Source organism: Schistocerca cancellata, chromosome 6 (genome assembly GCF_023864275.1).
Source record: "Schistocerca cancellata isolate TAMUIC-IGC-003103 chromosome 6, iqSchCanc2.1, whole genome shotgun sequence".
NCBI classification, from domain to species: domain Eukaryota; kingdom Metazoa; phylum Arthropoda; class Insecta; order Orthoptera; family Acrididae; genus Schistocerca; species Schistocerca cancellata.
In genome coordinates this window covers 518,341,694-518,359,658 of record NC_064631.1, presented here as the reverse complement: position 1 = coordinate 518,359,658, position 17,965 = coordinate 518,341,694, and the positions used below count along the sequence as shown (strand labels likewise).

Sequence of the window (17,965 nt, the reverse complement as noted above, 5' to 3'; positions counted from 1 at the left end):
GGAAGAGGAGTTTGTGGCACAACTTGACTAGAAGAAGGGATCAGTTGGTAGGACATGTTCTGAGGTATCAAGGGATCACCAATTTAGTACTGGAGGGCAGCGTGGAGGGTAAAAATCATAGAGGGAGACCAAGAGATGAATACACTAAGCAGATTCAGAAGGATGTAGGTTGCAGTAGGTACTGGGAGATGAAGAAGCTTGCACAGGATAGAGTAGCATGGAGAGCTGCATCAAACCAGTCTCAGACAACAACAACAACAACAACAACAACAACAACAACACATCCTGAAGTTAATTGGATCTTGCGGTCTTTTATTGTTATTGCTGTGCTCTCTAAAAGACTCAAAAATTGCACAAGTTTATTGCGTATGCAGACAGTTTACACTGCCATCGAAAGGCGCACCTTAATGCATGACAATGCAACAGTTATAATATGAGCATAACAAATTAGTTTGCTGTAGCAGTCAGTATAGCTAAAACTGCATTACATTAACCTCTCAATGTTTTCTTAGAAGAAAATGGTTAGAGAGCAGGAAGAGGTGAAAATATTGCAGTAATCATAAAAGTACCTACACAGCAATTTAGGGAAAGTGATTTTTAAACTATATATTGTAGCCAAAATTTGTTAAATGGACAATGGTAACTCATAACTGTTGATTTGCATGACACTAGTAATCACCCAAAATTCTCAGAAACATTTATTCATGTAGGTGTAAACTGAAATAAGGGAAACAGTTTCGTGAACTGGGCTGCTACTGCCAAAATTAGTAGAAAGTGCAAATGTGGTTTACAATTGATGAATGAATTTTATTTTTTGCAGAACTCTGCAATTGAAAATACACAAGATATCCTGATACACAGACACAATTTTTGATACAGTCAGTGAAAGATAATGGGAAAATGACTCAAATAGCATGTTTAAATTCTGTGTAAAATGTTTGTCTCTATATTTAGAAAATAAAATTATGTGATACGTGGTCCCACTCACATACAAAGAAAATACCAGAAGTCTGCATAAACACTGATGGCAAGTAAAACTGCAACAGCTTGAAAGCTGCATACAACACGTCAGATTGGCGTGAAATTTACTGCATATTTGGATATATACCGCTATGTCATTAGCATTACAGCGCAGTTGTACAAAGTATGTGGCAGTTACACTTTCTACATTCTGTGTGTTAGGAAAGATTTTGCAACTGGTTTCTCTTGCAGAAATCACATTTGAATGTTGTTTGTTCATGAGAACAACATATCATGCCTCCTTAAAATATTTACCAGCTCATGTCGCAGTTCAACAGCGGCAGGGTCATGACCTATTGAGACTGTTGTTTAATGTTCCACAATATTACTGCTCATGTTGTTTGATATCCCTTGACTGTCATCCAAATGTGCAATTGATTAATGCAGGAGAGCCATTCCCCTACGTGTTGCAAGATGTCAATGGGCCCAGATGACTATATCCTGACAGGATAAATACATTGTTTACTTGGCTGTGCAGGATTGTACAATGCTCTCACATACATTCATTCATGACATGGGCTGATTAGCAGCAAGACAAGTAACCACAAATACATTGACACAACACCTGAAGTGTCACTGAGAGTCAGAACAATGGCCATTGTTGCGACTTTACTTAACACAGCAACAGAGAGCAGTGTGCTGGTAGTGGTGTGCCTGACATAACACTGGAGATTAGAATGGCACCACATGATCTTTTCAGTTGAGGTCCAGTTCTGCAAATAGCATCACAGTAATAGTATCCGTGAGTGAAGATTTGGAGGAAAATGAATGTTGCCAGATTATATACTACTTCATCATACTGGTGAAGCACCTGGCTTGACTGTATGGGGTGCCACCAGGTAGACAACATGATCACTTCTGGTTTGCATATCTGTGTAATGGCACAACAATCATTATATCTCTGACATGTAAGGCCAACAGCTGTATATCACAAGCCATGTTCAGAAAGTAAGTGTACTAGATTTTTACATTTCCCTAGGAAAACTGTGTTTGAAAATAATTACAGGTTATTGTTGAAACACCTGTTGACGGTTTTTTCACATATCACCACCCTGTTCAGTGCATGGGGTGAGCAGTGATAAAAGCTTCTTTATACCCTCCTCAAAGAACTCTCCTGTCAGTGCCTTCCCCCATTTCTGAACATCTCTCTGCACCTGCTCATTGGTTGAAAATTTAATTTTACTCATGTGCTATCAGGGAGGTGAAAAGAAGATAATCTGAAGGCACCATGTCAGCGGAATACAGTGGGCGGTTCAACAAATCCCAGTCAGATGAGTGCAAGAACTCCTTGCTGGCTAAGGCTTTATGAGGACAGGCGTTGTTATGCAACAAGTACACTCCTCTCATCACCATTCCCCTCCTGTGGTTCTGAATGCTCCTTTTGAGTATTGTCATTATGCATTGATGGTCTCTCCCTGAGACAGAAATTTGTTCAAAAGTTATGCCTTTTTGGTCCCAAAACACTGAGGCCATAATGTTTTTTCTCTGAAATTGTGATTTTAAATTTTTGGCAGCTGGGGAATAGGTATGATGCTTCTGTGACAGCTGTCTTTGTCTCAGGTGTGTAATGAGCCACCCATGATTCATCTCCAGTCACAATAGAGCTCAGAAAATCTTCACCTACCATTTCAAGTCACTGGAGAAGCTCTTGGGCACTATTGACCTAATTTTTCTTGTGCTGCTCTGTCAGCTGTTCTAAGTCCCCTCTACCACTCAGTGTTGTCAAAAAAAAAAAAAAGGCGTGGCCCATTATGGATACAGCAAACTTACTTTCTGAACATGCCTTGTATCTTCAAGGACTTTATAGTGTTACATTTGACTAGATAACACAAGATCACGTGTCACTCATATTGTCCTACCCTATCTTGATACAGAGGGAGTTTGATTGCTGTCTTGGCCAGCATGTCTCCAGATCTTTCACCCACTGAAAACATGGGTTGCTGAGAGGCTAGAATGCTTTCCCATACCGACCACTACAGTTCACGAGTTCAGGCGTAGAACTGAAGTTGCACAGAATGATGTACCCATATCTGTGTTCAATTCTGTGTTTGCCTAGGTTAGAGCAATTATTGCTTCCATAAATGGCAACTCTGGGTACAAAATTTTGCACTGTGTACACCTATAAATCACCGACAAATCTGATCATGTATTTTCCCAACTATTCTGTATGTTATGTCACTCAGATTTCTGGGTTTGCTGTTGCCTTGGTATTGCAGTTTTAATAACCAGCACTGTAAATGTAAATAAAAAGATATGAAATGCATGAATTACCCAATTTTTTTGACACATTCAATCTTAGCATGCCTGCAATGAACAACATAGTGTCTACTTACCAAACTAACAATATCAAAAATCATGGTGCACAAAAAAACGTGTCGTCTTCATACTGCGTCCAGTTACACAAATCTGCTTCTGTAGTTCGTAGTATGTGCATTTATTCCCCGAGAGACAATTCCATACTGGAGGTCTGGCTGTACTTAAGGATAGTATGTAACTATTGGACACTTACTGTTACCTCTAATGACAAGACTCTAAGGGTATAATGTGTTATAGAGTGATACGGCGCAACGGTTGAGATGCTGGACTTATTCAGGAGGGCGACAGTCCAAACTCCCATCTAGTCATCCAGATTTAGGTTTACGCTGATTTCTGGTAATTGCTTAAGGAAAATGCTGTGGTGAGCCCTCAGAAAATGTCATGGCATTTCCTTCGTCAATTCAGTCTTATACTCAGTCTTGACTGACCACATTGTTGACAGGATATTGAATTCTATCTTCTCTGTCTCCCTTTTCTGGTGTGCTGATGACATTTTCTTTACTGGTGTATTTGTCTGTTCATTTCACTTTAAGTGAGAGTGATGTAAACACCAGAGTACATACTGTTTGCTGATCAGAATTTGTTCATGTCATGTTAACAAATTGTAAAGATCTTTGAGGGTTTCAGTTGCTTTCTCTTCAAGGAGTTATAGTATTTTATCTGTGAATCCAGCGTTGCTATCTATTTTTGGAGGTTTAATTATGTATGTAAAGAACATTACTGTCATAAGCTGCCACCCCGTGGAAAAAATTTTGCGTTAATTCTTTATTGATATAATGAATATTTCATTAAAATGTTTTCACCCCCTGCAGCCGGGTTCGATTCCCGGCGGGGTCAGGGATTTTTCACCTGCCTCGAGATGACTGGGTGTTTGTGTTGTCCTCATCATTTCATCATCATCCAGGAAAGTAGCGAAATTGGACTGAGCAAAGATTGGATAATTGTACGGGCGCTGATAACCACGCAGTTGAGCGCCCCACAAACCAAACTTCATCATCATCACCCCCTGCAGGTTTGGGGGCTAGACTAGGCCTGAAGTATTCTTGTCTGTCATAAGAGGCAAGTAAAAGGAGTCTCCTACATTCTGGTTTGTTAAATTATGGTCCCCTTTTAGGGTTTGACCTCCAACTTGCAAAATTCTACAGAAGTGCAGGCCATTTCAGGAGGAAGTCTTACATGGTGTATCATATAACCCTTGTGCACTGAGACCTTCTGCACTGATTATTGCCAGCCGCTGTGGCCGAGAGGTTCTATGCGCTTCAGTCCAGAGCCGCGCTGCTGCTACGGTCGCAGGTTCGAATCCTGCCTTGGGCATGGATGTGTGTGATGACCTTAGAACTACTTTAACCTAAGTCTAGGAGACTGATGACCTCAGATGTTAAGTCCCATAGTGCTTAGAGCCATTTGAACCACTGATTATTGTCATGGCTCTGCAACTCCACCTGGTATCCAGCTATCTGGACAAGGACACCTTACGGGATGCATATTCTACATCCATTGTTCGCTGTCCTCTTCTGCAACCATGATAGTACTGGATTTTTTTGCATCAAATACCCAGCGTAGTAGCCAATCCATCCTGCAGGGGCAGTCATGTACGCATTTGGTTGTAGCCCCCCCCCCCGACAACAAAGGGACCACACTGCTGATACCTGAGCTGCAAACTCCCCGTGTATGTGAAGGAGTAGATGCCCATCTACCTGGGGCATCAGGACTCCCAGCAATGACAATCGTGCCAGGTGGCCTATGTTGAGGCTGGATGGTGCCATTGGGGAGAGCCCCTGATCAGAGTGGGTGACATCAGGGTGGATGATTCGCAATGAAGTGGACCAATTTGTCTTTGGTGGCCAAATGGCTCCAGCAGTCTCTAACAAAGAAAGGCTTGATTTCAATGCTGAGAAGTTTGACTCCCAAATAGTTCCCCTCCCTAGCGACACCATTGAAGGAATGTAGGGCTACAGAAAAAAAAGAGAGCTTTATTCGCCTGGTACTTAGTTTGCAGCAGAACTGATGGGGACTCCTCTCTGGCTACAAAGCCTCTATTTTTTGTTGACAACCTAGAGAATAAGTTTGGGAAAGTGGCAACACTGTCCAAAATGAGAAATGGGTCATTCCTGATTCAGACAGCATCCCCAGCCCAGTCACGGGTGCTGCTCGCCTGTGACAAGCTGAGTGATATTCCCATTTGTCACTCCCCATAAAAGCCTAAACGTAGTCCAGGGGATTATTTCCCATCAAGACCTCCTATTGTAGTCCAATGACGAGCTACGCGCCAGTTTAGATCAACGGGGTGTTCACTTCATCCGGCGTGTCTATAGGGGACCGAAAGGTAGTAGGGTTGCTACCTGTGCCTTCATATTGACCTTTGAGGATGATTCGTTTCCTGAGAAGATCAAAGTGACTATACCGATGTGACATAAAACCATACATCCCTCCCACTAAGCAGTGCTTTAAGTTCTGGAAATTTGGGGACATCTCGTCCTGGTGCAATTCCAGTGCCACATATAGAGATTGCAGACATCAATTGCTTCTGAATACTTCATGTGCCCCTCCTTCTACCTGTGTCAGCTGTGGAGAACACCACTCCCCCTGCCAGCTGGACTGCTCGGCTCTTCAAAAGGAGAGGAAGATTTTGGAATATAAAACCCTGGACAGGCTGACTTAAAAAGAGGCTAAATGAAATATCGCTATTTGGAACCAGTTTGATTGCTGTTGTCATAAGTTGCAGCTCCAACTGTCCCTTCGTCTGTGCTTCCTATAGTGGGCCTCCAAGGCTACTCGACTACATCCCCCCTCCCCCCTCCTTGGTGGTTGGGGGCACTTCTTCTGTTACTCCCAAAGCACCTACTTTGGGAGCAATACCCCCCCCCCCCTCAAACACTGGGGACATTGGTGTCCCCCCCCCCCCCCCCAGCCGGAGAAGCAAGAGCCTCCTCTCACATGGAAGGTGTCCCTTCTGACTCTACCTTCCAAGGTCTCCACCCACGCCAAAGTGGACTCCAGAAGTGGCTGAAGGAGCCACAAGCTGCTGATTGAAGAGTTTCATGCTCTTCACCTGTCCTTAAAGGTATTTCAGGCAAGCCCTCCCAGCAAGTCCCTAAAGAGCAGCGAGAGGGCAGACAGACAAAGAAGATTGTTAAGAAGCCTGAGTCTTCAGTGGCTCCCAAACCCCCACTCACTACAGGTTCTGCATCTGAGGACAAGGTGGAGATTCTAGCATCCCCCAAGGACCTCAATCTCGCTGGTGACTCCAAAGCAATGGTAGTTGATACAAGCGCTCAACCAGTGGCCACAGATGACCCTGAGGTGTAAACTGCCTCCTTGGTCCCTTCATGTCATTCCAAACTACAGAAATCCTCCAATGGAAGTGCAGTTGTTGTTGTTGTTGTTGTTGTTCCCACCCCACCTGGCTGAGCTGTGACATCTCTTAAGCATTACACCTGCTTTCTGTGTTGCCCTGGTTTCCAGCAAAGTGGACCCCAGCCCTACCCACAAATCGTATTGACTGCAACAGGGTGGCAAGTTGAGTACGTATACATGTCTTTACCTCTGTCTACTGCAAACCTGTGCTCCTTCCTACAACTTTAGAAGAAGCTGTGGCTGTCATGGTGAGGATAATGCAGGAAATTACCATCTGCAGCACCTACCTTCCTCCAGATGGTGAAGTACCACAAAATGGTATTGGCTGCTCTAATTTCTCAACTCCCCCTACCTTTGTCTACTTTTGAATGATGTCAACGCCCACAACCCTTTGTGGAGTGAAACTAAGATTACTGGCTGTGGTAAGGATGTCGAGAATCTATTAATTCAACTTGATCTTTGCCCCCTAAATACAGGTGCCCCCACTCATTTCAGTGTGGCACATGGCACATACTCAGTTATTGATCTCTCAATTTTCAGTCTTGGCCTTCTACCATTTATACACAGGAGAGCTCGCAACAACTTGTGGGATAGTGACCACTTTCCACTCTTCCTGTCCCTCCTCCAGCATCGCTCACCTGGATGGGCTCATACCAAGGCTGACTCAGACGATTTTGCCCCTGCTACCACCATTGGATGTCCATTGCATGGCAACATCAATTTGGTTATCCAGAATGTTACTATGACGATTGTTTCTGCTGCTGATTTGGCAGTCCCTTGTCACTCAGGTCACCTTCAGCAGAAGAAAGTGCCTTGTTGGTCACCAGATATCACTGTAACCATTGGAGATCATAGGTGGGCTCTCTAACATCATAAGCAGCACCCATCAATGGAGTACCTCATTGCCTTCAAATGGCTGCATGCCCGGGTCCGTCAGCTTATTGGAAAATGGAAGTATGAGTGCTGTGAAATGTATGTCTCCACCATTCGAACACAAACCTCTCCATCCCATGTTTGGACTGAGATGAGATGCCTTTACAGATATCAGACCCCTGCAAGTATACCCAAGATTTCCATGCATGGAGCTGTATGTACTGACCCAGATGCAGTGACATAGTATTATGCTCGAACCTCTGCATCTGAGAATTACCATCCCGCTTTTCGTACAGCAGGTGGAACGGCAATGCCTATCTTTTACTACACACCACCTGAGTCATATAATGCTCCATTCAGTGAGTGGGAATTTCTTAGTGCTCTTGCACATTTTTCTGACACAACCCCTGGCCCCAGAGTGCATCCATCACCAAATGATTCAATATCTATCAGCGGATTACCAGTGCCACCTCCTTGATGTCTTCAACTGCATCTGGAACAATTGTGAATTCACATCGCAGTGGCGAGAAAGTATCATCGTTGCAGTACTAAAATCTGGTAATACCCTGCTAGACATGGGTATCTATCATTGTGTTAGCCTTACCAACATTCTGCGGAGGCTGCTCGAATTTACCGTATTTACTCGAATCTAAGCTGCACTTTTTTTCCAGTTTTTGTAATCCAAAAAGCCGCCTGCGGCTTAGAATCGAGTGCAAAGCAAGTGGAAGTTCTGAGAAATGTTGGTAGGTGCCGCCACAACAAACTTCTGCCGTCGAATATATGTAGCGCTACACAGGCATGGCGCCAAAACCTCCGCATCATTTAAAAAAAAAAAGAAAGAAAGAAAAAAAAAAGGTGGAAGACGAGCTTTTTTTTCTCCGCCCCGAGTTTCGACCACTGCACTTTCATACATTATCCAACAAAGTAAATACAAATTCCGTATTGTTCATCTTCGAATGTAGCAGAATTTTGATGTACTACGAAAATCCGACATGCAAGACTGTTTGGGATGTTTGTCAATATGGCCAACTCTACTTTCTGAATTTTTTCCTACCTGTGAGAAGAGAATAGGAACCTGATGAAATGTGAATCACATGCAGTATTCTCTTCACCATAAGAATAATACGAATATCAACATTTTGTCATGTATTCTTTCGTGTTTGCTGCTATCTCATTTAAATCCTGTCTGCCTAATAAACTACGAAACTAGAGTGAGACAACAGCAAACGCAGAAGAATATGCGTATCGTGTCATGTTTATATTCGTATTATTCTTATGCCTAATAGTGATACTGTCAGAAATGAAGCATGGCAACTGACTAGATTTTTAATTCCAAGATGACTAATTTCTGTGCAGAATTTGATGCACTAAAGAAGCGGCCACAAAGATTTTCAAACGGAGAAACATTTTCGCCTAACTCTCGTTCAGAACATGTTCTATCATACGCAGTCTATTATTTGGTTCTTGTTGATCATTATCAAAGAAAGCAACAGTGTAAGTAACAACAAATAGCAGTCTCTTGCCATTGTTTCGCTAATGAGACGATTACTCTCTCTTTTTTTTTTTTTAATTGTAAGCGGCGGTAGCGCGTACAAAAGCAAGCCATGCCGCGAGCAGCGACAGGCCGTAAACACGCACTATCAGAATGCGACAAACAATGCGTGACACAGTACAGTAATGCATTTTCAGCTTAGAGTGACGCAAACACCTATAACAAAGAAAACAGCTCTTATCAGATCAAAGCAAAATAAGCAATCGATTCAAACCAGGCGAAGCATGTGAAAAAGTGAAAAAGGAAGGGTACCCGTATAAATACGGATGGAGCGCCTGACACGTAGCAATGGCTACCTGGTAAAGCTTAACTGCTAAGCTTACGACTCGATCCAAACTACTGTAGCTGTATCGTCATTCATTCGACCTAAATTGTGTCTCATATTACAATGGGCCAACTTTGTTTCGATTTGGAGGTGCGGCCTAAAACTTTACTCTCCCCTTGAATTTCGAGTCTCAAATTTCCGGTGCGGCTTAGATTCGGGAATTTTTTTTTCCTTTATTTCAAGTCTCATTTTTCAGGTGCGGTTTAGATTCGAGTGCGGCTTAGATTCGAGTAAATACGGTATGGTGAGCCGGCGGGTGTATTGGCTCCTTAAGTATCGGGGCCTTCTGGCTCCGTACCTGGGTGGTTTTCGCCAAGGCTGCTCCGCCATTGACAACTTGGTACACCTGTAGTGTGCTGTCTGAATGACTTTTCCTGCCATTATCACCTTATTTCTGTCTTTTTTGACATGACGAAAGCCTATGACACCACTTGGTGACACGACATCCCCGGTCCATTACACGAATGCGTTCTCCAGGGTCCGCTCCCAACTTTTATACAGAACTTTTTGTTCCTCTTCATCTTCAGAGTTCAAGTCAGTGCTTCACATACTTCCCCTCCCCCCCATATCCAAGAGAATGGAGTCTGCAGTGCTCTGTACTGAGTGTCCCTCTCTTTTTATTGGTGTGGCTGAACATCAACTGCAGGGAGCCATATGAAAGGCTCAGTCATGGACCCTCTTCCACAGCTTTGTTTTTAGGTACCAAGACTTCTGTCATACACTTCTGTCACTGTCGTACGGTTCAGCCCCACTAACAACTTTATCTGGATGTTCATTTCCATAATGTAGTAGACTCTTATCGCTTTTTAGATTTTTGTCACCTACTTGACTTGGTTCCTCCATCTTCATCAGTTTAAGCAAAAGTGGTGGCAGCATCTTAACACTCCTCATTGCCTGAGTCGCACCAACTTGGGTGCAGATTATACTGGTGTAGCTATTCACAGCCCTTGTACAGTCCCATCTTGACTATGGGACCCTGGCGTGTGGTTCAGCATCACCCTGTGAACAGCCTACGTGTGGGAGCTTGTGTTCCTCCATTGCGGATCTGGTGACAACTGCCTGCCAATTATTCTGGACACATTTGCAGCTTGCCTAAACATCCAAATCACTGTCTCCTTTTCCATAACATGATGATCCAGCTCCTGCAACAGCGGCCCATATTGGGGATTACAATTTCAATGTGTGTCCGGTCCCTTCTCACTGAACCCGAATCTTCCCTCTACCACCTCTCCTCCGGGTCCACTCATATGCACCTCCATGGTGTATACCATGACCACAGCTTCGTCTAGATCTGTCACAAGTCTCAAAAGACTCAGTTCATCCTTCTCTGCTGCCTCTTTCTCTGTATTCTTGATGCTCCCAGGGTTCAGAGGTAGTTTACATGGATGGCTCAGTGGTTGATGGTCACACTGGGTTCGCTTATGCTCTTGCAGGACATAGCGACTTACTCTCTGTGCCAGATTGCTGCAGTGTTTTCACTGCTGAGCTGGTAGCCAGCTCTAGCACTCAAGGTAGCCATTACTCTCGCTCCTGAGCTACCATAGTTTTTAGTTTTATCTGTGTAGGGGCTTTTTATCATTCTATTTCATGGTGGGCACCTTGGCCTCCCCCAAATGGCATTTTAACTCTTCCTCACTCCTTCTGGCTCTGTCTGTTCGACTTGGTGTTTGTCGTTTCACCATCTGTGTTTCTCTTGCCTTCTGTTTGTAGTATTGAGGTTTTAGTGTGCTGGAGAACGGTTGGCTCGTCCTTTTCTATTCTTGTGATCAGCAAACCCAGGCCATCTGTTTTATAGTTTAACACCTTGTATCTATGTTTTCAGTTTCTGCTTGTTACTTTCATTTTCTACTCCAGTGTGGTTACACGCATAGTTTAATGCATTTTGTTCCTTCCGCAGATTACAGGCGATAGGATTCTTTTGCAGTATGGTTTTAGTCCAAGACCTGTGTGATTATCTAAAATAGGACTGATAATCTTGCACTTTAGTCCATTTAATCAACAAACCAACCAACCATCCATCCAACTAAAACTTTTGCTTTATTTGCTGCCTCTGCTTTTTCTCCTTGTTGTCTTTTGGAATCTGTTATTTTTCACTCATTTTCGTGCATGGTGTTCTGATTTCTTTATTAGTATTTTGTAGTCATTAGTGTCAGAAATCTTGGATGATCTAAAAATATGCCTCTGGCGTCGTCATCCCTCTGCAGTCCATTAACTACTCCTCTTGAAACGAACTGAGCTCCACTCAAGAGATTGTATTTATTTAGATAATACATTAGTTACTCTTTCATAATTGCTTCTGTTATTTTAAAGAATGATGACATCAGAGAGAAAGTCCTGTAAATTTGTCTTCAGCCGGCCGGAGTGGCCGTGCGGTTCTAGGCGCTACAGTCTGGAACCGAGCGACTGCTACGGTCACAGGTTCGAATCCTGCCTCAGGCATGGTTGTGCATGGTGTCCTTACGTTAGTTAGGTTTAATTAGTTCTAAGTTCTAGGCGACTGATGACCTCAGAAGTTAAGTCGCATAGTGCTCAGAGCCATTTCAACCATTTTTTTAAATTTTTTTAAATTTTTTTCTTCAATTTATTTCCCCACTAGAATTATAACTTGTGTTTCCTTGGATATACTCATGTTTAACTGAGACTTGTATTAGCTTGTAAATTGTCAGTGTTTTCTACCGTTTCACAGTCTGACTGTATACATATGCTTCCTAACTCCTTTAATGTCTTCACTGTTTTATTATCTTCATTCTCTATAGTTAGTATTGGCATCATCATAGTATTATGTTGGTTAGTTATTTTACAAAAGCCACACCTGTTTTTGAGAATTTTTGTTATAACTTCTCTGCTATAAAGGAGGAACACCAGTTCACAAGAATTATTGGTTTCTGTGTATCATGTATTGACTTGCCACTGTTCTTTGTCTGCCAGCACTTAGCTACAAAATTATTTGAAGCAATAGCTGACTGAAGTAATATTATCCTTTTGTATTTATTAAAATAATATTTTTCCAGTTAATTGGTGCCAGCGCTGGTTTGAATATTTTCCTTTTCCGCCTGTTAATGTTCTAACTATGATCGAAAATGTACTGAGTCAACAGGACAATGAATTGATGTCTTGGTTTTACAAACATAACATTACGTCACAGACTTATGCATGGCCTCTGTTAGAGGTAGCATTTTCTGAGGTATGTTGTCTCTAAGTATGTTAGCATTATTCATACGTACAGTATTATACTTAATATTTTGCATGTTGCTCCCCATTTCCTTCTGTTTAAGGTCCTTTCAACTTCAGAATGGCTACAGTTATGGGACCACATTTTATCTAATGAGCCATCCTTTCTGTTGATAGCAGTTGTAGCGTACAATATAGTTTTCAGGACTGCTATTAAAAGTTGCAAAACACAGGATGATTTTGAGGTAGGTTATATTTTTCTATTCAAAATAAGGACAAAAATTATTTGGTAGTGTCATAATTAATAGGTGTAACATGTTCACGTGTAGATAAGGCCATTAAAAAAAGGCAGAACCATGTAATTTAAGAACTAGAATTGAATCTCCAGGACCTTTGTAGGAATAGAAAGATACTAAAATTTGGAAAAAAGTAGTTATATTTAAAAAGAAAGATGATGAGACTTACCAAACAAAAGCACTGGCAGGTCAATAGACTCACAAACAAACACAAACATACACACAAAATTCTAGCTTTCGCAACCAACGGTTGCCTCGTCAGGAAAGAGGGAAGGAGAAGGAAAGACAAAAGGATATGGGTTTTAAGGGAGAGGGTAAGGAGTCATTCCAATCCCAGGAGCGGAAAGACTTACCTTAGGGGGGGAAAAGGACAGGTATACACTCGCGCACACACACACATATCCATCCGCATATACACAGACACAAGCAGACATTTGTAAAGGCAAAGAGTTTGGGCAGAGATGTCAGTCGGGACGGAAGTACAGAGGCAAAGATGATGTTGAAAGACAGGTGAGGTATGAGCGGCGGCAGATTGAAATTAGAAATTAGCGGAGATTGAGGCCTGGCGGATTGCGAGAAGAGAGGATATGCTGAAGGGCAAGTTCCCATCTCCGGAGTTCAGACAGGTTGGTGTTAGTGGGAAGTATCCAGATAACCCGGACGGTGTAACACTGTGCCAAGATGTGCTGGCCGTGCACCAAGGCATGTTTAGCCACAGGGTGATCCTCATTACCAACAAACACTGTCTGCCTGTGTCCATTCATGCGAATGGACAGTTTGTTTCGCATGAATGGACACAGGTAGACAGTGTTCGTTGGTAATGAGGATCACCCTGTGGCTAAACATGCCTTGGTGCACGGCCAGCACATCTTGGCGCAGTGTTACACCGTCCGGGTTATCTGGATACTTCCCACTAACACCAACCTGTCAGAACTCCGGAGATGGGAACTTGCCCTTCAGCATATCCTCTCTTCTCGCTATCTGCCAGGCCTCAATCTCCGCTAATTTCTAATTTCAATCTGCCGCCGCTCATACCTCACCTGTCTTTCAACATCATCTTTGCCTCTGTACTTCCGTCCCGACTGACATCTCTGCCCAAACTCTTTGCCTTTACAAATGTCTGCTTGTGTCTGTGTATATACGGATGGATATGTGTGTGTGTGCGCGAGTGTATACCTGTCCTTTTTCCCCCCTAAGGTAAGTCTTTCCGCTCCTGGGATTGGAATGACTCCTTACCCTCTCCCTTAAAACCCATATCCTTTTGTCTTTCCTTCTCCTTCCCTCTTTCCTGACGAGGTAACCGTTGGTTGCGAAAGCTAGAATTTTGTGTGTATGTTTGTGTTTGTTTGTGTGTCTATTGACCTGCCAGTGCTTTTGTTTGGTAAGTCTCATCATCTTTCTTTTTAAATATATTTTTCCCACGTGGAATGTTTCCCTCTATTATATTCATATCGAAAAAAGTAGTTATTCGCTTAAATTCCTAAGGATAGAAATCAGACCACAAAGAATATTGCACGAGACACAGATGCCTAAGAAATGTATAATTATATAAAATGGAAAAGTCACTTGAGACAGCTTTAAAACTACGAAGAGAAATAAAGTTTGACCAGTTCCAGCATTTAGGGGAGAGAACTTCCAGTGCTACAATAGATACAGAAACCAATATACAACTTTTTGGAATTATAACTGTGTTCTGCAGAAGGGAACATGTGATTGAGTGGGGGAGTTTGGAAAAGAGGGGGTTGAGAGGTCATGCCACTCAGATCCTAAGTGTGTTACGAGGGGGATGGGAGGCAAAAATGATATTCACAGATGGTCGAAATTAGTTGGTTAAAAAGCTCTGTGCTAGCTTCAGTTAATATATGATAAAATGAACAGAGTGGTAAGTAAAGATAGGAAAGTTCTAGCAGAATGGAAATAATTTAGGAATAAAGGAGATGACTCACTGAATAACAGAAGCATTGAGTCATTGACAGATGCGTTAAGTCCTCATTATTCTTATAGTATTTACATAAAAATCAATGCACTAAGGAACAGAAATAAAAGGAAAATTGAAGACAGGGCTAAATAGAAATGAGAGTAGATAATAAAATTCAAATGTGAATATTAAAATATAGAAAGAAATAAAAAGCATATATGTATGTTTCAAAGGATTAATTTATTTAGTTAATAGGTTTTCAGCTTATAAAGCCATCATCAGACTTCCTGTAGAACATATAGAGTATTGTGCTTCACAGTTATTAGTATGTTCTTGAACCAAGAAGCAGTGGAAGAATCAGTTAACATAATTAAAATATAGGAAAAATAAAAGAAAGAACAAGGAAAAGACTACAGATTTTTTTTATTCAGTATGAATGACAGTAGTCTAACACAACAGCTCTTAAAGTATCTCTAGAAACAGAAATTAAAAACAACCTGAATCCTAGAAATTAGAAAGAATTTAGAAATACAGAACATATAAGCATAAGAAACAATTGAGAGAGAAGTTAAATTAAAAGGATTCCAAGGCAGAACAGTAAGAAAACAGGTGTGAAGTGGCCTGAAGAAAGAAAAAAGGCATGAGGAAAAGATGAAAGAATATGAAAAGAATACAAAAAGAGAAGAGGAAAAGGAACTGAAATAGTAATGTGGCCACCAGTTTGGGTGAGAACCAAGAGGAAATGGGATTTAAGCTAATGGGATTGCATTCTGGAGGGTAACAGAATGAGAGGATATGTAGGAGAGCAAGTTCCCATCTCAAGAGTTCTGCGAAAGGAGTACTCTTTGGAATACCCAAATGCCCGTTGTAGTAGTGGAGATACTAAGGTCTCGTAAATCATGCTATAGAACATGTTCATCAACTGGATGTCCTCAAGAGGGTCAGCTTTTCTGTGTCCATTTACGCATTTAGCCAGTTTGGTGGTGGTTATGCCTGTATAAAGAACTGTGCAGTGAACATGTCAACTTGTAAACAACATGAGTAGTTTTTGCATATTCCCGTCATTAATATTGACTACTACAGTGAGTTTCTATCATCTATTGTACTTCTCCCATCTGTTTTGCTCTAGGGGTGTGTCTATTTTACACACATTTCATTTATTCGTGCCGTCAGCTTTCTTTTCCTGTCCCTTTAATATTTGTAACCATAGACACTTTCAGCAATGTTTTAGAGCCCACACAAAATAACTTGACCCACCCACAGAAATGTATTCTCATCCTCAGTGCTGGACAATTCCATCCAGTTGTTATGAAGAGGTGGCTGCCTCAGTTGGCTAATGCTTCTAGCCTGTGTGTTTTGGCCATTAGGAGCAGCCACCTCAGTTGTGTACATAATGATTTTCTTAATTGTGTCTGCATTTGTTGCATTGTTGGTTGCACTGCCATAATGTGTTAATACAATTGTTTGCAGGCTCACTAGCTATAACTTAGAAGTTCTGCAGGATATAAGCTTCTGAGTAGACTTCATCGAATGAACTCCACCTCCCCTAGAAAAGTCCTCAGTGGAATAACAACAATATGAATAAATTGCTACTCAGTACATAGAGGAAGTGTTGACTGATTTGGTTCTTTAGTCCAAATATTTCGAGACATTCAAGCTGCGTTTCATTTTCCTACACTGGTGCATTCTCTGCCTGTGTTGCAACTCCCAGCTGCCATCCTTGAAAATTGCAATTGGGCACTTCCATTGCCAGTCTGCACAGAGCCATAAAATGCGCATGTGCGCGCGCGCACACACACACACACACACACACACACACACACACACACACACACAAAGGCACAAAGAAACAGCTACCCTACAGTGCACACAATGTTGAACGGCCAGACAACTGTCATGTTCCTACAGTCTCAAAACCAAAACACTGTGCTCCCAGCTGATGCTAATATTCAACATCTTATGTATGAAATGGTCACTTCTCGCTTTCAAAAATAACTCTGTGTGCAGTAGACAGAATATCAATGCCGAAATACCAGTCTTAACTTGGAAGAAATCAAGCCCACTCATATAATGAAAATCAAAATTACTAATAGCTTCTTATGAATATTCCGCTACTATTAATACAGAGAATGAGAGTAATGCTGGTTCCCACAACAAGCCACATTATAAATTAAATTAGGTTATTGTAGACTGAGATGGGGATTATTTTGAGAGCGGAGAATTTGTTGTAAGGGTAAGTCCCTTCTGCGCAATCCTGAAAGCTGGTGCTGGAGGTGAGGATCCTGATGGCCTGGGTTGTAAAGCAGTCATTGAAATGAAGCAAGCTGTATTCAGGTACATGTTATGCCATAGGGTGGTCCAGTTTGCTCTTGGTCACGGTTTGGTGGTGTCCATTCATCCTGATGGACGGCTGGGTGGTAGTCATACCAATATAAAAAGTTGTGCAGTGACTGCAGCATAGCTGTTACATCACATCACTGCTTTCACCGGTGTCCTGGCCTCTGAAGCAGTAAGATAAGTCTGTTACAGACCTAGAGGAGGGAGTGTTTGGTGTGTGAATTGAGCAAGTCTTTCCAAACGGATGCTATCACAGTGGCAGGTGGCAGGTAGTAGGGATTGCGAGTGTCAAAGGGACAGATTAAGATGATGTGGAGGTTGGGTGGGTAACGGTACACCATTTCAGGAGTGGTGAGAAGGATCCTGAGTAGGTTGTCCCCCATTTCAGTGCATGATGATAGCTAAACAAAACCTTCATGAAAGTGGTACAGTTGTTCCTGTCCAGGGTTGCAACAGGCGATGAAGAGGGTCCCCCTTTAGCTGGTTCTTGGGGGTGAGGGTGTCTGGGGATATGGCTTGGGAAAACTTTTTGTGGGCTATGTCTGGGGGCATAGTGCCTGTCTCTGAAGGCCTTTGCGAGAACCTCAGCATGCTGGGCAAGGGAGTTCTTGTCACTGCAAATACACCATTCCCCGTTGGGCATGTTTAATGGGAGGGATTTTTTGGTGTGGAAGGCATGACAGGCATTGGTATGTAGGTACTGCTGGTGGTTGGTGGGTTTAGTGTGGGCAGAGTTGTGGATGGAGCGATCAGAGATTAGGTCAACATCCTGGAAGGTGACACACTTGGTTTGGAGCACC

The 17,965-nt window shown here is 42.4% G+C and overlaps 1 protein-coding gene across 4 annotated transcripts in view; it reads left to right on the top strand.

Annotated features, from left to right (window-relative positions):
• LOC126190807 (TBC1 domain family member 31) overlaps positions 1–17,965 on the top strand; it is a 277,761-nt gene that overhangs the window by 141,871 nt on the left and 117,925 nt on the right. For all 4 annotated transcript variants that reach the window (XM_049931366.1, XM_049931369.1, XM_049931367.1 and 1 more), the window contains 2 exons: positions 12,455–12,627; positions 12,719–12,859. In XM_049931366.1, coding sequence (XP_049787323.1) covers positions 12,455–12,627; positions 12,719–12,859 — 314 coding nt within the window. The remainder of the gene's footprint in view (positions 1–12,454; positions 12,628–12,718; positions 12,860–17,965) is intronic.